This window comes from Watersipora subatra, chromosome 3 (assembly GCF_963576615.1).
Source record: "Watersipora subatra chromosome 3, tzWatSuba1.1, whole genome shotgun sequence".
Lineage (NCBI taxonomy): Eukaryota > Metazoa > Bryozoa > Gymnolaemata > Cheilostomatida > Watersiporidae > Watersipora > Watersipora subatra.
In genome coordinates this window covers 65,098,596-65,122,740 of record NC_088710.1, presented here as the reverse complement: position 1 = coordinate 65,122,740, position 24,145 = coordinate 65,098,596, and the positions used below count along the sequence as shown (strand labels likewise).

General features: G+C 38.5%; 1 protein-coding gene across 1 annotated transcript in view; it reads left to right on the top strand.

Annotated features, from left to right (window-relative positions):
* Positions 1–23,485, top strand: part of LOC137390877 (uncharacterized) — a 42,184-nt gene extending 18,699 nt beyond the window's left edge. The window contains exons 19-50 of the mRNA XM_068077192.1: positions 59–1,663; positions 2,405–2,484; positions 3,078–3,185; positions 3,354–3,473; positions 3,814–3,918; positions 5,226–5,401; positions 5,906–6,022; positions 6,194–6,512; positions 6,844–7,112; positions 7,651–7,847; positions 8,299–8,571; positions 10,313–10,372; positions 10,608–10,748; positions 11,284–11,469; positions 12,551–12,804; positions 13,047–13,236; positions 14,423–14,682; positions 15,098–15,378; positions 15,486–15,764; positions 16,024–16,192; positions 17,258–17,371; positions 17,467–17,651; positions 17,894–18,245; positions 18,809–18,934; positions 19,148–19,302; positions 19,419–19,582; positions 20,624–20,918; positions 21,139–21,415; positions 21,702–21,879; positions 22,046–22,162; positions 22,367–22,510; positions 22,916–23,485. Coding sequence (XP_067933293.1) covers positions 59–1,663; positions 2,405–2,484; positions 3,078–3,185; positions 3,354–3,473; positions 3,814–3,918; positions 5,226–5,401; positions 5,906–6,022; positions 6,194–6,512; positions 6,844–7,112; positions 7,651–7,847; positions 8,299–8,571; positions 10,313–10,372; positions 10,608–10,748; positions 11,284–11,469; positions 12,551–12,804; positions 13,047–13,236; positions 14,423–14,682; positions 15,098–15,378; positions 15,486–15,764; positions 16,024–16,192; positions 17,258–17,371; positions 17,467–17,651; positions 17,894–18,245; positions 18,809–18,934; positions 19,148–19,302; positions 19,419–19,582; positions 20,624–20,918; positions 21,139–21,415; positions 21,702–21,879; positions 22,046–22,162; positions 22,367–22,510; positions 22,916–23,220 — 7,601 coding nt within the window. The 3' untranslated portion in view covers positions 23,221–23,485. The remainder of the gene's footprint in view (positions 1–58; positions 1,664–2,404; positions 2,485–3,077; positions 3,186–3,353; positions 3,474–3,813; positions 3,919–5,225; positions 5,402–5,905; positions 6,023–6,193; positions 6,513–6,843; positions 7,113–7,650; positions 7,848–8,298; positions 8,572–10,312; positions 10,373–10,607; positions 10,749–11,283; positions 11,470–12,550; positions 12,805–13,046; positions 13,237–14,422; positions 14,683–15,097; positions 15,379–15,485; positions 15,765–16,023; positions 16,193–17,257; positions 17,372–17,466; positions 17,652–17,893; positions 18,246–18,808; positions 18,935–19,147; positions 19,303–19,418; positions 19,583–20,623; positions 20,919–21,138; positions 21,416–21,701; positions 21,880–22,045; positions 22,163–22,366; positions 22,511–22,915) is intronic.
* The last annotated feature ends 660 nt before the right edge of the window (positions 23,486–24,145 follow it).

Here is a 24,145-nt window from a genome sequence, read left to right as displayed (position 1 = left end):
TGTACTTTATAAGTGTGCATTAAATGGACTATTTCACTCTTTCTTGAATGTTTTTTAGCCTCAGATACATCGGAAGCAGAAACTGAGGTTGGCTCGGAAACTGAAACCGAGGCAGAAGACAGCACAACTCCTCGATCTAAAGGTAGACTTAGAGCTGTTTTCAAACATTTCCAACCCACCCCTCCTTCTGAGCCCGTTTCCAATAATATTCGCAATAGGTCTTTCAAATCTAACAAACCATCTAAACGTGATTTGTCACTTCCTGTTCCAGAGATATTGTATCCTATTGTGTATCATGCAGACTTTGGCTTAAATGAGAACCTCTCTATTATGAGAGGTTTAACATCAGTCGTGCAACAAGGTGTAGATATTCCCGGTGTAAAGGGGCCAAACAGCGCCAGTTCAGATGTCTACAAAAATGCAACAGCTGGTGTTAACGGTGGACCCGGTGTAATAGGTAGCCCAGAATCTATCGTTGCTGGGAAGACAGGAGCGCGTAAGTTAGACAGTTCTCACTCAAAGTCAGCTGCTTTCATTGCTGCTCATGGGACAGCAACAACCACCGGAGCATTTCAACCTGTAGAAGCCATTGGCGCTGTCAAGACTGGTGTTCGTTTGAGACCTGCAGAAACAAGCAGCGAAGATTATTCAAGTGAGACAAGCCTTGAAGAGGAGTCTACTTCTAAAGACTCAAATTCTGTTGTCATCGCTGGTCAAGCTCGGGTTGTCAAGACTATACCGGCGCCACCGTCAATGAGGAGCTCAAATCGATCGAGCTCTCAGGCCACATCAAGCTCCCTATCACCTTCCACCGTTCAATCGGCCAACCTTCCATCTTCAAACATTAAAAATTCAAACTTTAGCTCAAATGGGTTCACTGCCGCCGTCATTTCTTCTCATCAACCAAAGAGGCAGCGAGTTGTCAGCCCACAACGCGCTGCTCTTATCGGCCAACAACCCCAACGGTTACAGCCAAACAATGTGCCAACTTGCCCTTACTGTTTAAGGGAAAACATGGACAGTAAAAGTGTGACAGGAAAATGTCCTTACTGTCTCGAGGAAGAACAAATGCGTAGAAAAAGCAAGAACACACGCGATGTCTCGGGTAACTGTCCGTACTGCGAAAGAGAGAAACGTGAAGCTCGTAGTAGAGGACTAGCAATTCCGCAAAGAATTAATTCTAGTTATGGCTGTCCACACAGTTCAAAAAACCAAAAGCTAACACTAAACCAAGAAGAGAGCCATCAAGGTACCTTACCTGATGTTCCGGAAGAGAGTTTGGAGAACAGCTTGGAGGGTGGAGAGAGCACTGCAAATACAAGGTCTGCAGTGATAGTAGGTCAGGCCCCTAATCGCCATTCTTTTTATGCCCAACCTTCTGGCCCTCATTCATCTAATCATTCGGTTATCGACCCTCCTAGCTACCAGCACTACGACTCTAACGATCAACCTCTTCAGCCGGCTTCCGTGGCTTCTTATACTAAAAAGACAAGAATGCAAGCCTCCTATATCCACAATCAACAGAGTCAAGGACATTCGTCTCCCTCCCGAGCTCCACAGACTTCTGGAGCCTACTTTCAAAATTCACAGAACCCCTATACAGAACCCGCTACCAGCCAAGGGCATTATACAGTTTCAGCTGAAAGAGAGTCGGTTGTCATAGGTAAATACACCTATACACTGGAATAACTAATTATAAGTTTTCTTTCTTTTTGCATGACTCGCTACTTTAATTGATATTCTGGTTTTGTTACAATAATATAATAGCATTTTACCCGATGAATTGTAAAGATCTTTATTATTTTACTATTTTTATCGTTATTGTTATTCTCTCAAATAAAGGATAATCATACTGATGCTGAATGCATTCCTAACTCCATCTTGTTTTTTTTGTGTTAGACAATTATGAGCTCCAAAGCAATCTCAAAAGTGAGTAGACCTGGCAGGCTTACTAACCGTAGCAGACGCACGCATCACGATAGCCAGTGTTCACTCATTTTGTTTTTGCTTATTTGCTTGTGAAGGAATGAACAACTCCGCATTAGTCTTTCCACACCAATCATTGTTTCACTATCAGCAGCACGCTTGTTGTCAGTTAATGCGTGGCTCGACCTTTACTTGAATGTTTCGCATCACATCTGCTTGTTAAATGGTTTGTAGTTGATCAATTATAAACAGAGCACCATTTTATCATTTGATTTTGCTCCGAGTCATGTGCTTTTGTGTTAGAGTCTTGGCAGAGAAAGTGCTTGTTTCTGTATTCTAACATTATCTAAAGGTAGGATCATTTTTCATCTTACAGAGAATATCACTATGGTTATAAACGCTGCAGTCATTGCAGAATCACAGTGTTTTGTAGCGAAAAAATTCCGCAAAACAATTACTATATTCTATTCATTTTTAGGCGAAAGGGGGCAGGCGACTGGAGAAGCAGTTAGGTACTACACTCCTTCCTCTCCAGTGCGAGACGCTCGTGCCGCTGAGGTAATTTTGATTGCTTATTCATCCAATAGTTTATGTGTTGTTTGTTTGTGTGTTGCTAACATTCCTAAAAAGCTGAAAGAAAAAGCAAAACAAACAAGAAGAAGCAAAAAGCATTTTTGGTTTTTATAACTTGTTACATTTTTTGTATATGCTGTGTATAGTCACACTTTTTGTACACCACCTCCTTACTGTTTGTGTAGCAAAAGCAAATTCCAGTTGTTGATCTATCACACCAACAACCAAAAATGATGAAGCCAAGCGAAAAACAAATTATTGTACACCAAGCTCCTCCCTCTCCTTCGCGTGATCTCCCTACTTCTCAGGTACCTGTTAATTCCTCCTTATGTCTATTGCTTGTTCTTTTGCTGCTGCTCTAAACTGTGTTGATCGAAGTTCATATATGAATATTGCAATGAAATTTAGTTTGGGTAACACAGTCTGTCCATTCCTTGAGAGGACATACTGTATTCCATACATCCACTTGATACAGCCTCAATAATAGACATGTGAAGCTTTTATAGAGATCTATGTGAAAAGTGCAATAATTTTAATCTATAATCTATCAGTTAAGTCTACGTATGCCATTTACATAGACAAGTCTGGCTGTTAATCAGCGAACAGAAGACTACGCTACTGTGAGGCAGGAAGAGAAACGTGTGATTGCTCTGCCCTCCCATTCACCTAATATCCCTGCCTCTAAGGTATTGCTTCAAAATATGTTAAAACCTGTCTAATTTGACAAGAATACCTTTTAACACAACCTATACCTCAGTGGTGTGACAACTCTTGCAGTATCAGGTAACACTGTGTGATTTATTCCTTGGAACTGTGACCCTTTCCATTGCATCTTTCCTTCAATGTTTTGTAAGGATGTTCAGAGGTTTCCAGTAGATAAAGAGGTAGTGAGGTCACCAGACCCCTCGGTAGTGGTGTGTCATGCTCCCCCTGCTCCTCCACCGTCTACCTCAAGGATAATAGCCAAGCCAGAGGTATTAACTCCTGCTCAAGTTTTCCTTGAGAATACTATATGTGATCTAGTTTATTATTACCAGTTGCACTATAAAACTGTGCAAACCGTTACTGTTTACTAAAAGGATGTAAGCTTCAAGCTTTACAATGGTTTTCCTCTCCTAAAGCCTCCTTTATACAAGAACATTTTGATCTAACATGAATGTTATCAGTTTCATTCTTAGAATCGTTCTGGTTATTATAGTAAAGTATAAAGATAAAGATAGTATATTTTTATACTTATGTTACGCGTCTCATTCTTTAGCATATTAAAGAATAGTAAAGGGATTAAAAGACTTGCAATACCCGTTTTTATTACAGAGTAACAGACCTGTTGTTGTGTCGGTACACGCTCCTCCAGAAGAAAGAGAGGAAGTTCTTTCACCTGAACCTATTTTGACGACCCGCAAATCTCCTTTCGTCGCGGTAAATTGTAGCGGAGTATTCATACAGTTTAGCGCTTTTGGTACACACATTGTATATATATATATTTCATATATTATATATATATACTAGATGAATGCCGGGCATTTCCTGGATGGTGATAAAATAATCTTTGCACACAAATTTATTTTTATTTAACATATGCAACATTTACCATTCTAACTTTTAAATTTCATATTCTGATAAAAGTGTTTTGTGCAGTTCAAATAGACTAAAAGAAAAAATAATACAGCAGTAAAGGTATTTAAATGTGCAATAATTAGCAGGGAATGGCAAGATAGGGTCTGTTTTGCTATGATTACAATGAAAAATGAATTGATATTGATATAATTAATGCAAACTGAGAAAACGAAATAAAAATCACAAATATGTTGAATTAATAATAACAAAGAGTACATAGAAGTGTGTGTAAAAAAGGCGATTGTTGCCGCAGAAGCTATCTATTAAAACTATGTTGCTAAACGATGTTGGTCTCTCTCGATACTGGTACAAAGGTATAACTATGGAGTGCGCAAAAGTACATTCAACAGATCAAACGGAGAAAGAATGTAGAAGAAATTCCTACTCGAGAATGTACATGTGGAAAGTTTTTAGTTTTTATAATTTCTAGCGATTGGCCTAAGGAAGAACTGAAAATTGAATTCGTGAAACGGCACATTTGAAAATTACAAATAAAAAAAAGGGAATGGATTTTGAGGTAGTTTTTAAAAAACTTTAAAAAATGCAAAAGGTACTATTAATTAGTAATAAAAATACCTATTTAGCTTGTAACCTGCAATCGTGATAAGGATAGAATTAGTTAAGAATGCTGAGGACAACTAAGCCAAGAGGTTAAACGCGTAATGACATGATGTCATGCGGTTTTTTATTGCTAGATTTTAATTGCTATAACTGGACACACGGATGACATAAAACAAAAGACAAACAAACTCACACTGAGATTTACAGATATAAATATAATAGACATAGTATATATGCATGAATCTCGGAGATTCCTGTAGCCGCCATTATGTACAGCTAATCAACAATGACTTGCTGCTACTGCCTGTCAGAAAGCTCACAGCCTTAAAGTTATAATAATATGCCAAGTTGTATAATCATTTGCACATGAATATTTACTATAGCCTATAAAAACACTAACTGATATTTTGAAGAAAGCATTTGCAAGTAAATAAGTTAGATTGAATATTACAGTCACTTTTGGAGTTGTGGCACTTGTTCAGAGAAGCATAATGACTTGTTTTTTGAGACGCTAATTTCTAGTTCTAATAAAACTTTTTTTTTCTCAGCCACCAGAAACCTACAAGCTACCCGTACCAGTTGTGCATATAGAGCACATACAAGGCGGAGGAGAAGTCGTTAACTGGGAGTTGTCCGAGTTTCCCGACACAGCGTATGAACTGACTTCATTTGCTGTCAATGTGATTGGAAAGGCTTTTACTACTGCTGTCAACAGCAATATCAGGTAAGTTACTTTATCAGCCATCAATCTCCTTATGAATGATCTATGGTAGTCTGCTAGCTTTAAAATATTACTAATTTACCTTTTGTGCAAAGTCTGTACTCACCGTTATAAGATTCTCTTGAAATATGTATTTTATGTATATAAATTTATATGCATATATTTATATATTCATATATCCATATATTTATACATAAATATATATATAAATTTAATATATATAAATAAATATCAAATATGTATCATATATAAATTTGATATATGTATAAATATATATCAAAATATATACATATAATATGTATATTTTGAAATATAGGCCTATATCTTTTGGCTGACTGGTAAAGGAGATGCTTTAAATTAGTTGCAATGCTGATTTGGCTTGAGGGCTGCTATTGATCAAAAGTGGTCAATACACGCTGTTATTTGAAACATTGAAATTAAAAACGTTTTTTTCAATTTTGCTACTTGCTTGGTTGAAGAAGAATTCTCTATGTGTTTGTTTCGTAGCTTTGAGTGCATTGTAAACCGTGATGGGGAGAAAATAAACTTGCTGCAGCATGTCTGGACAGTGACCAATGAAAACAGCTGTCTCATTTATGGTCTTGCTAATGGAGCCACTTACAGGTGAATATATACCAGAGTAGGCCATACTATGTGACTCTGGCCATACTATGTGTCATACATGCTATTCTAGAACATTCTATACTAATTCTTGATATCTGCCTCAAACTCATCTATATCCCATGCCTTAGTTATGAACAAATACATATACTAGTAGTTTATTTGGATTTGTAGAATATACGTCGCTGCAAACTGGAGAGTGAGAACATCAAACTACCCAAGAGATACTCAGTCTAAATCTATAGAGTTTGACTACACTACAGTCGGAGCGCCGCAGCCACCCGTAGTCAAAGCTGTAAAGACTGAATTACTCAACCAAGTCACTATAGAATGGACAGTCGCAAAAGAGAACTCTATTCCTGTGGCAGGATACAAAGTTCTACTTAACGGCTCTTCAGATTTTACAATAAATGGTCAGCCCGCCTCAAATCCTCTCCCGCCTAGCTGCACACAGACTACAATAGACAATCTTGTGCCAGGCCAGACTGTCCAGGTATGTACCTCTGTGATTCGACATGTAATATCGCTAATATGGCGCATAAGCACACTTCAGCTACCTGAGATCCAGCCGGTGCTTTCATTTCCTTGTCAACCAGACAGATATTCTTTTTAAATATCATTGCTAGCCGCTTTAACAATCTTCCACCTAATATCTGTTCTCTTAGCAGAGAAATTTCGTTTCAACGCTAAATGTCAAACAATTTTTATGCATTTATCGGCTAGCTGCTGTCCTTTTTTGTTTTGTGTTTCTTGTATGCCATAATTTGGAAAAAATTTCTGTTTGAAATGAAATTATTGCCGATAAAACAATATAATAATTTTAGGTACAAGTTATTGCAATAACCCAACACCCTGTTGGTGATAGCAGACCATCCAACACACTGTTCGTGACGTGTCCCAGTATTCCAAAGCCACCTCTTGTTGTCAACCAGCCTAGCTATAAAAAGGGAGTAGTTGTGTTAGCATGGGATGCTCCTAAACAAACTGCTATTGGTTCATCAGACAGCGCTGCCAACATTACATACTATTCCGTGTATGTCGATGGTGTTTGGCATGGAGAGGTGAAGGCAACTCAAGCGTCTGACAGTAATGGGTAAGAAACAAGCCGCTCCTTAAGTCTATTTTGTAATTTGTTGTATCTATGTCTGCGCTTATACATGGATATCATACAGTCATGTGTGTACAACTATCAACATTATGCCTGATTCAGACCAACGTCGTATGTATGGCATGCAAGGTGCTGCACCCTGCTATGCAAGCATATGCTAGTGTGCGATTGATGTGAACCAAATAGCTATGAAATCGCTGGATGACTCAGCTAAATTTTACCTTCACTCCACAAGAGCATTTTTCTGCACAATTTATCCACAAATATTGGTCTGAATCAGACTGAGCGTCCTGGATAAAGAAACAAGACAAATGGATATTTTATTGTAAAATTAGGTACTGATAAAGTACTAACTGGGAGGTCAAGATTACTAGCTGTTATTACTAAACGAGTAATCCATGTTATTAGCTAGCCAATACTACTAACTGTAGATGCATGTCACTAGTAGCTCTTATTACTAAACATAGACATACTATGTGTAGTTAGCTACTACTAATACTAAACAAAGATTAAATGCTTACAGCTATCAATACTACCTTACTAACCTCAAGCCAGGAGTTTCGTATGATGTCTATGTGAAATCAATTGCTGGCCAGAAAGCACCGGAAGGCAATTCCATATTCAGCCTGTGCGAGAGTCACATGTCCAACACGATACCGGTCACATGCGCGGCTCCACCGGCCTCTCCGCACATCTACATTGAGAGCATGACCACCGAGGGTATATGTTTGATTGAATAAGTCTTGTGTATAATACTGTATACACCTAGCTTGTCTGTCATACAATCAATAGGGGACGCTTCTATGCCGTCACCGATAATGAGCTGATCAATCTAAATGTCTCTCTGATTTTTAATATATACTCTAGCTGTCTGCCTTTTAACAGTCTTGTTGTTCAGTCACCTGTTGCCACTTGTCCTCTTTATGTTTTTATTATTTTTTGTTAATTTCTTCTAGTTTCTGCTTGGATTGTGAAAAGCCTGAGATTTTGTCAAGTCGTAATTTGTAAAAATTAAAGATATCTAAAAATAGTAGGATAAATTTTATCTTACGCAGCAGCGGTCAGCGGTGATGCAATTGTTCAAACACATTATAAACACATAATGCACATATATTTTTATCCCGAGTCCCTCATTGATCCAGCCGCTGTTAAAGAATTGAACTGTTCACAGGTATCGACATCACCTGGGAAGTGCCTCAGCAGTACGGAGATGCAGTTCTCTCAGGCTATCAACTCTTTAAGAATGACTCTATCTATGGTTCAACGATTCCTCCTGAGGTGACAAGCATGAGCATCAAAGATGTGGCCTTAGGAGAGAATATCAAACTGCAAATTATAGCTCTGACTGAGCATCCGGTAGGAGGGGCTGACCGCTCAGTACATGAAGAAGGAGAAGGTCGCTATGCAGAGTGCAAGCCTGGCCCCCAACTCTCACTGCAGGTAGGTTATTTCTTAACCTAGCTTAAAGGCTCAACCATATTGACAAGGCATAAGTGAAGTTGTTAGCATGGCCATCAAGCAGAAAATGTAAAAAATTTTGCTTGTTTTATAATCTTCGAAGCTATTTTTATACATTCATTTCTCGGTACGAGTATGATTATATATACTTCCATTGAATAGTCATCAGTGATTGCTGTAAGGCTTTGCTATAAGTTCTAGTTTTATTTATTTAACAGTAGCCTTAGATCCACAGCATATAGCAAAACAAAGAGATATATGTAGAAACATTCAGCTTAATATATAAAAACACCAAGTGCGGATTAAGCTTATCTTTGGTGTGCAACAATTTGTTGATGTCGCTGCTGTATGTTACGGAGGCATACGATATCAGTAACTGCAATTTGTTGATGTCACTGCTGTATGTTACTGCTGTATACGATATCAGTAACTGCAATTTGTTGATGTCGCTGCTGTATGTTACTGCTGCATACGATATCAGTAACTGCAATCTGTTGATGTCGCTGCTGTATGTTACTGCTGCATACGATATCAGTAACTGCAATCTGTTGATGTCGCTGCTGTATGTTACTGCTGCATATGATATCACTAACTGCAATTTGTTGATGTCGCTGCTGTATGTTACTGCTGCATACGATATCAGTAACTGCAATTTTTTGTTTTACAAACAAAAATTATTGAAGTTTAATCTCGCAAACATCCCCAAAGTTCTGCAGTAAGCCCAGCAGTTTAGTTAAAGTTTTAATTTTCAAACACCACCGCTAGCTTCCTCGGCAACGGTGTCACCGACTTTTTTTAGCATGAGGTCTTAAGGAGGTTCAGTGCAAGATGTTTGCACCTACAATGATGGTTACATTTGAATGCCTTAACATAAATTGTTTAATATATCTGAAAACATATCTTAAGCGGAAAATTAACTCATAGTTTAAAGAAACTGCCTGATAATTTATTAGATGACAAACTAAAAGTGTCAAGAAAGTTTTGATTTGATAACAAACTCTTATACAGGGTGGGATTTAAATCTGTCTTTCCTTAGCTGAAAACTCGGAAGTTACCTAGTGTCAGCAAGAACTTTGTCAAGTTGATTTAGTCTCCTTTTTTGACCATTAAAAATAGATCAGATAAGATCAGGATGAGTCACTGTTTCTCACGTTAGGTCAACCTCTTTCTCTCTCAGTTATGTTAACACGCGTATGCTGAGTATGGCGGTTTGAAATAGACTTTTTAAAAGATTTCTGATGCATTTGTAGCCATTCCATTTCATTCCGTTTCATTGCTGAATGTTTGGTTTGTTATTTTAGAGCTTCATAATATATTCCTAGTATTTGAGCTGTTCATTATTATTATTATAAAAAATACCTGATGAGATTTTAGCATTATTTTTACTGTTTGTTTAGATGTTAACAATACAAACTGTTATATTTAGGTAAAGTACTGTCAAACTTTTGCATTTTGTTAATTGTTGTTTTGTGTTAATATTACTTAAAGTTAGCTGCACTACTCATATTACTTACCCTTTTTGTCATATCGGATGTCAAAAATTCTTAAGCAATGGCTTACAAGTAAGACGTATCTGTGAAAAGAGTTTCACTACTTGCGCTTCCCATGTAACTTAATTTGCTTGCAGTATTCCGGTCTAGTATCTCCAGTTACCAAACTTTGGACAGAAAAAGTAACTGGGCACCAAGTGCTGCTTGTATGGAAGCACAAGATTGACGGACAAAGAGCTCATTTCTTGCCATCTGATAGTTACCAAGTAACCTGGTGGCCTGGAGAAGTTGCTGAAGGTATGAACTGGCCATCAATGCAAGGCCTAAATATAAAACCCTATACTAAAAGACTGATGTAATGTAGAATATTATAGACAGATAGCTTCTTTCGTTCTAGTTAATTAATATACTACCTATATACTGTATTTGTTACTTATTAGTATATTAAAGTGTTTTCTGCTAAGAGGCTTAACAAGTTTTATCAACTAAATTATTCCTTGGATAGCAGATTTTATCTGAATCAATTTCCCAGAACTCTCTGATGCTGTTTTAGGTCAGATTAATAGCTGCTCTACCACTGATGATCATCTGTTGATTGATGACCTATTGCCCAACACGGTCTATACAATGATCATAGAGGCTCGTAGGAAACAGCAGTACATTGCTCTCGATGGTAAGTTGCTAGTGAGTATTAGACTCTGTGTTAACTCTCACTCTAGTGGGGATCAGACTCTGAGTTTACTCTCATTCTAGTGGGTATCAAACTCTGTGTTTGCTCTCATTTTAGTGAGTATCAGACTTTGTGTTGACTCTCACTCTAGTGAGTATTAGAATCTGTGTTTACTCTCACTCTAGTGAGTATCAGACTCTGTGTTGACTCTCACTCTAGTGAGTATTAGACTCTGTGTTTATTCTCACTCTAGTGAGTATCAGACTCTGTGTTTACTCTCACTCTAGTGAGTATCAGACTCTGTGTTGACTCTCACTCTAGTGAGTATCAGACTCTGTGTTTACTCTCACTCTAGTGAGTATCAGACTCTGTGTTTACTCTCACTCTAGTGAGTATCAGACTCTGAGTTTATTTTTCGTTAGTGAGCCTCATGCGCTTCAAACATTTTTTGCTAATTCTGTAAACACTATTCAGTGGTCTTTCAAGCTTGCTCAAGGGTGTAGTATTTCATAACACATGAGTCATGCTTTTTCTACAGAAATGGATGGAGGCCCTGGAGAAGAAATTACGAGAAGTTTTATTATTTCTGCTAAGTCGAAGAAACTGACCGTGAGAACGGGTCAGCCTCCTGAACCTCCATCTAACCTTGGAATTCTTGCCAGCACCTGTCACAGCCTTCAGATTGGCTGGGATCCTCCCAGAGAAAGGGGTGTTGAAGTTAAAAGTGAGCGAGAGTTTTATGTGTTTGTAATGGTATTTGATCATATCAGTTGTATATTGCTGATAGTGTCGCCAACCGAGCTACCACTGTCTGAACATTTATGAAAGTTTTTGTATTTTACTATATGATGGTAAAGTCAAACACTGTACACCGCTGTACTACCTGCGCAATCTCAACTAAAGCGCTCTGATTGTGGCTATCGCTATGGCCTGGCAATGTCTACAGAAGTGTACTGACAACACCTAATGAGTTGTATAAACAATAGTTACTGAAGTATACTGACTTTATCTTCTGAAGTAGTAATGACAACACCTAATGAGTTGTATAAACAATAGTTACTGAAGTAGACTGGCTTAATGTTCTGAAGTAGTAATGACAACACCTAATGAGTTGTATAAACAATAGTTACTGAAGTATACTGACTTTATCTTCTGAAGTAGTAATGACAACACCTAATGAGTTGTATAAACAATAGTTACTGAAGTAGACTGGCTTAATGTTCTGAAGTAGTAATGACAACACCTAATGAGTTGTATAAACAATAGTTACTGAAGTAGACTGACTTTATCTTCTGAAGTAGTACTGACAACACCTAATGATATGTACAAACAATAGATACTGAAGTAGACTGACTTTATCTTCTGAAGTAGTAATGACAACATCTAGTGATATGTACAAACAATAGTTACTGAAGTAGACTGACTTTATCTTCTGAAGTAGAAATGACAACACCTAATGAGTTGTATAAACAATAGTTACTGAAGTAGACTGACTTTATCTTCTGAAGTAGTACTGACAGCACCTAATGATATGTACAAAGAATACCTAGTGAATTGTACAGAAACTACCTGCTGAGATGTAATGACAGTGTAATAGCGTAGAAATGTCTGCCTGCTTTCTCACTTACTATCATACATGTACATTGCTTTTCAAAGCTCTTTGTTTTTGTCTCTACATTCATTCTCAATAGCATGATTTCTCTTTTCTTTTTCTATTTATTTTTGCTCATTAATATTTCTCTCTTCAGTTAAGCCGCTACTGACCTCAGCTACATACAGTCTACTGTGTAATATACCTTTTTCAGTGGTTCGTGTCGATTGTATCCCAGTACACAAGAAGGTTAAAACACATATTTGTGAAGAACTGTTGCCTAGTGAGACGAGCCTAGGCCTCTACAATCTCTGTGAACATACTGAGTATGACATCACAATAACAGCCGTCACTGATGAATTTTTTGAGTCCTTGCCTTGTGGCCATGAGTGGAAGAAAGATCGGCAAATACCTCACAGCAATGTAGAGATGCCTGACAATGAGTGGCTGCCTAAATCCACTATTACTGTGAGTCTCTGATACATTTAATATTCCGCCATGCGTCTGTGCGCTATAAACAATATAATCACTACTCAAACTAAATGCTGGTCTCTATATGTTATCGGAAAGGAATATACCACTCACCAGATTAACTGCTGACTCTGGGTAATAGTGTGTGATGCTTCACATATCCTTAAGGCATACAGAAGTAACCATAATTGTAGGTGCGAACCTCTGGCACTGAACCTCCTAAAGACCTCATGTTAAAGAAAGTCAGTGACACCACTGCTCAGCTGACGTGGAAGCCAGCGGTGGTGTTTGGAAACAATCGTCTGCTCAGTTATATAGTGAGGTGGACTCGCCTTGACCCCAATGCACCCAAAGAAAATGAGCATTACATGGAGCATTTGAACCTACACAAGAAAGAGACTTCTGCTACTATCAGTGGTCTCATACCAGGTCAGAATTGAGAGTAGTTGGAGATGTGACCAGTCACCTGCTACCAACATGCTAACATAAAGCTATGCTCACTATCGTTCCTGGTAGTTGTGAACTCCTTGTACAGACCGTTTTCTAGACTTTGAAGTCTATTAATACATAAATCTTGGAATCGACGTAAAAATTAGTCATGCTGAGTTGCCAATACATTACCTATGCCAATACCAATGCCAATACAACCTTGAGTGAGCCACCATAAACATTAATGACTAGCTTGTATGGCCACGAGTCACTGTGGCTACTAGTGACTAGCCACTACTGCTACTGGTGACTAGCTACTACTGCTATTAGTGACTAGTTACTACAGCTACTGGTGACTAGCTACTACTGCTACTAGTGACTAGTCTCTATGATCATTATTCTCTAGTCACTACTACTTTTAGCTACTAAATAACGATAACAACCATGTAGAAATTGAATGCTTAACTTTGCTCAGAGCGAATCTTTATGCATGGTAGTGACTTTTACAGGTTTCCAGTATAGAATTGTTGTGGAAGCAGTAGTTAGTGTAAAGACGGCCATGGAAACCATTGATGGTGATGAAAACAAGAATCGAAGAACAACTCATATACCCAGCATGCCCTTGCTGGTTAGAGCTCGGGCTCCTGTTGAGCCACCCGCAGTGCTCGTTACAGGTAAAAAGAGCATGGCTGAACTCATTTTTTTTATTGAATTCATTTTGATAGCTAGCTGGTTTGGCAAGTTGTTCTTCTTTTTGTTCTGACTGATGACCTGACCACTTCATCACAAAATTCATAGCTTGAGCATTCACAATCTCAGCACAGCCACAATTCGTGTTGCAAAGCATGATTTTATTGGATGTCTGTTCTGGTACACGCACTGATCATCATTCTACTAATTCCTAACCTTTAATGAAGTTTTGGCGATGCCGTGACAAGAAGGTATAATAAATGCTGCTACGCAGAGAGTATAGAATCAGAAGAGCAGAATTCAAACATGACCATGATAAATTTGTGGTTATGCATCCAATCCATAACACTTTTGTGAAATGTGAACAGACATTTTAAACAGCGTGACTTTTTCTGGTTAGTAAATTTACTCACCATGTTTACAACGACAGTTGCTCTTATTTAATCTATATTGCAGTTAGAGGTAGAGCTTAAGTGCGTTTTCCATTTGTTTACAGGCTATACTCCTACTACAGTCGACCTCTATTGGGATAAACCAGTGTTATACTCCGTGGTGGCAAGGGACGCTGATGGAGCACCCGTGTATGTAAAAAGATATCTTGAAGGCTATCGGCTCTATGTGAATGGCAGGCTACACAGACCACTTGACAACTCTACTCAACGTGTACATCTCACTCAGTGCCAGCCTGGTAAAACCTATGAGATTAGCCTCGTGGCTTTGACTTCATCCGAGGCTGCACGAAGAGAAAAGAAAAGGGTGAGTGATACATCTCTATTGGCTAATTTGCTCTATATGCTCTGAAATATCCATTCGCTCAGCACCAAAATACTCTATAATTCTTTTTAACACCTGCTTGTCATGTCAACAGTGTCACTATAATTTTTTATAACACCTGTTTTGCTTTTCTTGTCAACGGCGTAGCTATGATTCTTGAAGACACCTGCTTGTCATGTCAACAGTGTCACTATGATTCCTTATAACACCAGCTTGGCTTGTCATGTCAACGATGTTGTTGCGATTCTTTTTAACACCTGCTTGTCATGTCAACGGTGTCACTATGATTCTTTTTAACACCTGCTTGTCATGTCATTGGTGTCACTATGATTCTTTACAACGCTTGTTTGTCGTGTCAACAGTGTCGCTGTGCATAAGTTCATCAATTTGAATGCAGGGCATTAGGGCGGAGGAAGACTCGGATGAATCACTCTCTAAGCCAATCACCGTCTCATTGCCAGCAATCTGTGGAGGAAACTTTGAGCACATAAGCTCTCTCTATGCGGAGGACTCAAGTAAGGAAATCGGTAGATTGCAAGTCAAATGGGGTGTTCAGTCGCACCACAGAAATGTCAAGCAGTGGAATGTGATATGGTATGTGAGAGACGATGGCACACTTCACAAAACCGGCCTTGAGCCCCACAACACCAGCTGCATGATACCAGTAGAGAAACGCAAGTGAGTTCTTACTTGTCTGAATATTATCTCCGCTAGAGACGTTCAAGTTTTGATAAGTGTTCTTAGTCAGCTTCAATATGTAAACTTGCAATGTTTCGGTTGGCCAGGAAAGTGTATGAGGTGAGTGTTGAGCCAGAGATGTATGATGGGCATGTCCAGCAAATGCCGACTCAACGCATGCAAGTTGTCATTCCTGGCCCAGTTGACCCTCCTGAAATCTTCTTACGGTCGGTCAATGAGAAAGACTTCACTATAGAATGGGGAGAGCCAAGGTGCTACGGCAATGTCAAGGTCAAAGGCTATCAACTCTACATGAATGACAAGAAGATTGGCCACGTCCTTAGCTCTACTCACAGAAAGGCTGTCATACCCTGTAGACCGAACAGGTGAGTGGCGGCCCTCTAGGGAAAGCAGGCGACAGATCCAGTATTGAGAAATATTGTATGCGGAATAAAGTACGCTTATGTATCAAATGCCTTTGGTCCCATAGAGGCAGAACTTGGTGATTTAAATGACATGAAAGAGAATGAATTTTGACACATTGGCAAGATTTTAGTTCATTACTGTGTGACATTACCAATGACATCACTAATGCATGTGTTCTTATTACTGAGTTGTACGTCTGAATGTATGGTGATTTCTCAGGCAGTACAAGCTATGTATGTACGCCATTGGATCTGTCTACGGGAGTTCAACTACCTCTAACTCATTATTCATAAGCACGCCTGGCTCTAGATTTGCTGCCGGACAGCTACTTGACAGCTCTCTAGTTGACTTTGAATCCTGGGAAGCTTCAGATCAGACAGACTTGAAGGTAAGAGGTAGTCTCCCTATTCATCTTGTATAGCTCCTTCCTCTAACCATCTTGTATAGCTCCATCCTTTAACCATCTTGTATAGCTCCATCCTCTAACTATCTTGTATAGCTCCATCCTGTAACCATCTTGTATAGCTTCTTCCTCTAACCATCTTGTATAGCTCCATCCTCTAACCATCTTGTATAGCTCCATCCTCTAACCATCTTGTATAGCTTCATCCTCTAACTATCTTGTATAGCTCTATCCTTTAACCATCTTGTATAGCTCCATCCTCTAACCATCTTGTATAGCTCCATCCTTTAACCATCTTGTATAGCTTCATCCTCTAACTATCTTGTATAGCTCCATCCTTTAACCATCTTGAATAGCTTCATCCTCTAACTATCTTGTATAGCTCCATCCTGTAACCATCTTGTATAGCTTCATCCTCTAACTATCTTGTATAGCTCCATCCTTTAACCATCTTGTATAGCTTCATCCTCTAACTATCTTGTATAGCTCCATCCTCTAAGTATCTTGTATAGCTCCATCCTCTAACTATCTTGTATAGCTCCATCCTTTAACCATCTTGTATAGCTTCATCCTCTAACTATCTTGTATAGCTCCATCCTTTAACCATCTTGTATAGCTTCATCCTCTAACTATCTTGTATAGCTCCATCCTCTAAGTATCTTGTATAGCTCCATCCTCTAACTATCTTGTATAGCTCCATCCTTTAACCATCTTGTATAGCTTCATCCTCTAACTATCTTGTATAGCTCCATCCTCTAACCATCCTGTATAGCTTCTTCCTCTAACCATCTTGTATAGCTCCATTCTTTAACCATCTTGTATAGCTTCATCCTCTAACTATCTTGTATAGCTCCATCCTCTAACCATCCTGTATAGCTTCTTCCTCTAACTATCTTGTATAGCTCCATCCTCTAACTATCTTGCATAGCTTCATCCTCTAACTATCTTGTATAGCTCCTTCCTCTAACCATCTTGTGCAACTCCATCCTCTAACTTATATGTTTTTGAGAACGAGACGCACAAATTTGTGATGTGCTATATTGTTCTCAGGTTCGATCTAGCCAAGTTACGGACACCTCCATGAAGATTGATTGGGTCTATGAAAACAAGCCGCAAAAAATCCGAGCCTACAAAGTTATATGGAGCTGCAGCACGCAGCCGAAGGTGTGTAGGGAACTACTAGTGGAGTACTAATAAAGATTCTATTTTCTTTTTATTGGTTAGACAAACAGCGAATCACTCGTATTGTTGCTTTTTAGGATCGAGAAGTTAGAGTTGATACTAATGAGGCGGAGCACAGTCTTGTCTTACAAAAGCTATTTCCTGGTACTACTCACTATGTGAAGGTCTTTGCCATCGCTGATAGTGATGTCATCGCGGAAAAGTCCAAGCAGATTATTGTGCAGACGAGCGCTCCTCCTGATACACCTATAATCGGTGTCCGGTACATCGTTTCCATTTACTTATCAACATATTCTATTAATCTCGACATATCGCATCTCAATTTATGAGTACATAGTATGGCACATAGTATGGCACAGACTTGAAGCAATTAGATAAAAATAGCCTAACTTTGTAAGGTAACAAACATGATATACCGCTTCTTAGTTCGTTACTGCTGTGGCACAAACAGCAGACTAGCGTGTTCCTCTGATTACACAGATATGCATTTTTTGTAACTTTCAGAGCCTGTAATTTGAAGTACATTTCTATACAATGGGAGAAGCCGAAGTGCTATGGAACAGCACACATCACCGGTTACAGGGTCTATGTGGATGGCATATGTGAAGCGGTGAACGAACCAGACCAGCTGATATACAACTATACTGCAGGCAAGTTCTGCACTGAATATTCGTTCCAAGTGCAAGCCATCACCAACAATGATCTCTCCAGCAAGCCTTCAGATCCTCTGCTCATCAAGTGGCCCGGAGTCATTCCTCCAACCATAAGACAGCTTGCTTCGGAGACAAACAGTTCACTAAAGTTGGGATGGGATATACCCTACTGCACAGAGGGTGTCAAGATTAAGCATTACAAGGTAAGATAAGTCATATGATGTTAGGTGGGTTGTTTTATACCTAGTGGATTATCTCTAAAAGTATTCGTCATTTCCATTATATATATATATATATATACACTGTATATATGTACTGTATATATGTACTGTATAAATAGTATATATATATATATACACTGTATATATGTACTGTATATATAGTATATATATATATATATATATTATATACTGTATATATGGTATATATATACAGTATATATAGCACATATATATACAGTACATATATACTGTATATGTACATAGATATAGTACATATATACTGTACATATATACTGTATATGTATATATGTATATATATATATATACTTTACATATATGTATATATATCCTGTATATAAACAGTATACAGTATACATATACAGTACATATATACTGCATATGTATACTGTAGAATATGTATAAAGTGTATATATATTATATCGACTGTGGTTGGGATAATGAAAAGTGGTGTATTGTATCTGTAGATGGTGTTCTGCATCTGTAGATGGTTTATTGTATCTGTAGATGGTTTGTTGTATCTGTAGGTTGTTTGTCGTGAAGGAGATACCGACAAAGTTGTTCAGACAGTCTCGCCTATCCACCCCGAGACTACTCAAGCCGAGCTTCATAATGTCAGAAAGGGCATCTACAAAATCTACTTGGAGATATTTGTGAGTAGCTTTCTCTCTCCTATCAGATGGTCTACAATGATTTCTGATCGGCGCGCTCATGGCTCCTCTCACCAACCCAAATCTGCTTTCACTGCCGGTCCTTCAGTCATACTTCATTTGTAATAACATTGACCTCTTACGCAGCTACATTGACATCTTTTGTATCGATATATTAACATCTCTTTCTTGTAGCCGCATTAATCTCTTTTGTAGCTCCACGGAATGTCTGAAATATTTCGAACTGACGCTATAACCGTTGAGCCATTCATATTTCCTGATCCGCCAGTCATAACTGTGAGCATAGTTGGTCTGGAGGAAAGGAGACAGCTAGAGAAGGTTACCGCTGATCTGGTCAACAAGCGCTATAGGTAAACTAACAACAAGCCTTGTTAACCTGCAATTATTTTAGTATATTTCTTATTAATAAGATGGGTGATCAGCATTAAGCCTTTCCTATTGGTCATAAGTCATATATGAATTGCAGGCTAATGAGTGTGCTGGCAGACAGAGGAAAGAATCAAAGTGTCTTAGGAGGTCATAAGTTCAAGCCTGCTGAAATAGTGCATGTGCAAGCAAAGGCCAAAGAGTATCTCCTGAACATAGATGGATTGCTTGATGATTGCTTCAACTCTTTGGCCGATGTCACAGGTAAGCTTGTTTATGCTTTCAAGTTTAGAATGCATATTAGGAATTTATGGAGTTATCAACAGTTGCTATTGTACAACCAGTGATTGAAAATTTTATAATGGTAATTTGAGTTAAATTTTTTTATATAATTAATTTTGTTTTATTAATTGTTTTTTTAAGGTCACCCACAGAACAAGCAAATTTCCAACATTCAACAAAAAACTTTATATGAGCAAGCCTGTAGTTAGGATGTATTAGCAATTTAAAACATGGCTCTGCTATCTTATTTATTGTTATTTTGTCAGGTTGCTTGCAAGAATACGGTGTACAATATTTCTGACAGCCAACAATTATAGTATAGTATAGCCGGAGTATAGCCTGTATTATAGACCACTTAAATTATACAGCTAAGCTAATTGCATAATGAGGAGTTTTTATCGTTTTTTGGTTTAAGAAAAATTTAAAAACCTATTGAAATGATAATTGATATAACATGCATTGAGCACCGTGATAATGATAGCTGAAAACGTTTCAAGCTGGCAGCCGGCTTGAAACGTTGAATTTAGTATTTGTCTCCCCTGATCATTAATATTTTGCGTTAATTTGTAAATGTGATGACGATTTATTTTTAATTTTGCTGTTAGTTGAAGGTTAATTAGAATTTAATGATTTTTATTATGATCAGAAAGTATGCTTTATTTCTTTATTCACAACTTGCAACATTTGAGTAGCAGCACCTGAAACATTATTATTGATTGTCCCCGATTATATAGCCTTTTATACGATCGTGAAAGTTATGGTTGTGCGGAAGACCTACAACGGAGGCACGAATGTGTACTCTGGGGAAAGTCCCCGGATCCAGGCCAGCGAGTGGTGTGCAGGTCATCTGTACCATCCAGCTGTGAGTCGGGTCTTGATAGGGCCATGACTGCCCAGGCAGGAGCCCACTCGATATAGCTAGTGTTCATCGCAGCATAGTAATGTAGGGTTTGTCAATGACATTACCTCAATGGGGCTTACTCTCTGCTCAATCACTTTTACTTTATGTATCATGTATTGCAGGTGCTTTGGTACTCCACATAAGCTGGACTAACACACAGTCTAGTCAAGATGTTTCGATAAACGGTTATCGAGTGCTGGTCGATAAAAAGCAGTTTGGCACTACTCTGCATTCAAATGTTAACAATGTGAGGATAAAACTCAACCTCGATGCACCCGTGCACCGAATATCCATGGTCACCGTGTCAGCACATCCTTACGGCGTTAGTGATGAATCCAACACCATTGATGTCTTGACGGATCCCTTTAGACCATTTGCAGCATTCTGCTACAATAGCATTCACCAGCAAGATGAAAGGTAAACTTCTAGAGTTAAAGACAGTATGATATAAATTGCTATTAGCAAAAAGATCAATCGTTGAGGAATGAGGACCATAGCATCTAAATCTAGTGTTGAGGAACACTAGATTTCGATAGTATGGGCTTTCTGCTCTCTCAAAATTTATGTATTACAGCATGGTTATTACATTGTAAGAAGTGGAAAAATCAACTTTTATTATCGTTAACCTCGCCTGCAGGTGGCCGAACCCCGGATGCTGCCGTTATGATGCAGCAGTGAATCATGAGCGAACAGCAGAGGGCAAGTTAAAGCCAGCATACAGAGGACTGCAGCACAAACGACTGGCGCCTCCTCGGGTTAACGTCTTAGACGTATTTGAATGCGAATTTAAACCATTGTTCGACCCAAATGGCTCTGGTAGACCGGCGGTGTTGCTCTTCTGGAATAGCTGGTGCCTGGCTTCTCAAAAGACCATGGAATGCATGTTCAAGTTTGCTCAGTTCAACAATGACAAGGTATCGGATATTTATAATCTATATGATGGATATTTCCCATTCATGCTGCAACGGGTATTTCCAGTCTATGCTGTATTGGATACGTTCAATTCATTATGCGCAGTAAATATTCTCACTCTATGGTCCTATCCAGGAATGTTCCTTGATATTTTTACTTGATGCTGTTAGCTAGCCACAATGCGCTATACCCATTAAAATTATTTTTACAAAACCAAATACAAGTTTCTATCCAAATAATATAATTTACCTACATGTATTTCATTTCCTAGGATTGGTCTTGTTTTAGTATGATTTCGTGTCGCTGGCATGTGGTCTGGATGTGACCATTCCTCAGGAAAGGGCTGATCTTGTGCACTGTATCACCGGCAATGGTTGGGTCGATCATCAAGCCATGTGGCATGTAACCAACCAATCAGCATCTACCGTTATTGCTGCACAAACCTTCATCAAGCAGAATCTACTAGGTAACCAAAAATAAGGCTAATCAGTATTTATCCATAAATCAACAAATCAGTAATTGCAAACTTGCAATGTTATGTGGATGCGGTATATGGAAAGTTCAAGGTCATATGCCTAACAATCTGATAATGAGTAGTACATGTATATTTGAAATGCTTGATATGATTACAGGATCAGAGAGCAAGCGGATCAAGTCTGCTCCTGATGGTCCGCACATAGCATTTGGTAACACATCCGATCTCTTGGGTCTCTCTGGTGTGCCTTCTATAGTCATCATCCATCCACGCAGTAAGTGAATTGTATGCATTCATGCTGTCGATCTTCTAAAGTTATTTATGATATATAAGCTATAGGCTCTGATACTAAGTTATGATTACAGATTTCATAGTATACCTTGTTGTGATTATATACTACATGCTATACCTTGACATGCTATATAGTATACCTTGCTATGATTACATGCTGCATTATTATACTTTGATGTGATTACAGACTACATAGCATGGATGGGAACATTCTGTGCATATGACCAACAATCATTTGAAGTTTTCATTGAGCATACTCTCTCTGAAAGTCTAGAGATACCTTGTCCAATAGAGAGCTGTGCGCAATGTCAAGCCAACACGGATCTCTTCGGTGAGTTATCTGTTCCTATGCTACAATCCATTCCGTTACTAGTGCGTTCATGCATCTCTATCGTATGCATGTTTGTTGCCTTACGCTGTGATTTTTCCATTGAGGTGTGCATTTACTCACGATCTCTGTATTTATATACATACTGTATTTGCATAGCTATACATAGACCCTGTTTCAAGGTGATATATTATCAGGGTGCCTGTGTCCTTGGTTATTACATCAAAAGTCTGCTGTTATTTACAAGAATAGTAATCTCCCTTTGTGCAGTATCACAACTTTAGTGTTATCAATTCTATATACCATACTACAGCTCTTTCACCGATAATTTTGTCAGCATTTGGCTAGCTTGTGGTTTTTAAGAAGAGTTATAGGATTTCGCTCAACTTCATGTTTTGTGTATTTTAGCTTCTTTGAGTTCACGGCACACTCAACAGGGACTGCTTATTAGCCCATCCCTTCGTCCTGCCTCTGCTTTCAGAGAAATTCCCAAAAAATCAAACCAAAAATCTGCTTCTGCGAAGAAAACTCGAAGACAGCGAACCCAGTCAGCGAAAGTTCCGTTGACATCAACTGGGTCTCATAGTCGTCCTCTCTCCGCGACATTGAGCAATAGGAGAGGATCACAATCTAGCATTAATAGCAGGGGTTCCATAACTGTAGCCAAACGGCCATATTCGGCAGGGCCTTCTGGTGTGAATAACATTGCATAGGTCATGTTTAACTAACTGATTCTTATCTGTGATTCTCAAAGGAGCTTTTTGCACCTTGACTCTTTTTGACTTTCTCTCACTTTACATCTCACTCAACTTTTTTCTCTATAAAATTCCTCATATTACCTTCTAACATTGTATAAAAATTATTTTGCTATTTTCTACACGGCTCTCGTTTCTACAGCATTTGATCTTTTACTCATAAAATACCTTTTTTCATTGTGAAGTTATTTATATTAATAAAAGTTCTTGGGAAAAACATCAATGAGCTCTAATCCTTATGTATTTTCTATGTTATACTCTACACTTATCTATCATTGACATAAGACAGTCGGTATGTATTCCTTAAATTACACTACACTCATCTAATTTCCATAATACACAGTTGGTATGTATTCCTCATGTTACACCCGTCTAAACTTGGAACTAAAACTCGCGCAGCCTCCAAAACCAAGTTTGACTCCAAAGCTGATTAGTACTCGACTCGAAGCATTAAGCTCTTAATAAGTTGGTATGTTGGAGCTGAGACACCTTCAACTAGTTACTAGTTTAGTCTATACATGTATAGATAAATCTCAGTTTATTTGTCATGTCTGTCGTGTGTCAGCCATAGCGATCAAAATCTAAGAACAAAAAACCCACTTCGCAGTCGTTTTGAACTTGGAACCTCTAGGTCTGCAGGCAGACATTCCATCCGAGGCCTAGGCCGAGCGACTAGGCCTTGGACCACATTGCTTTAAAATGGAATAATTGTAGTCATACTCTCTACGTCAATTGAAATATGCACAATTGAGGCTCTTGTGAAAATGCTATTGGTTACTACAAGCACGCGGGAGAGACCATTACGTGTAACGTAACCATTATTAAGCTGGCTTCAGACATAGCTCTTGTTATTGTAAAGATTTAGACTAGCTTAAGTTACTAG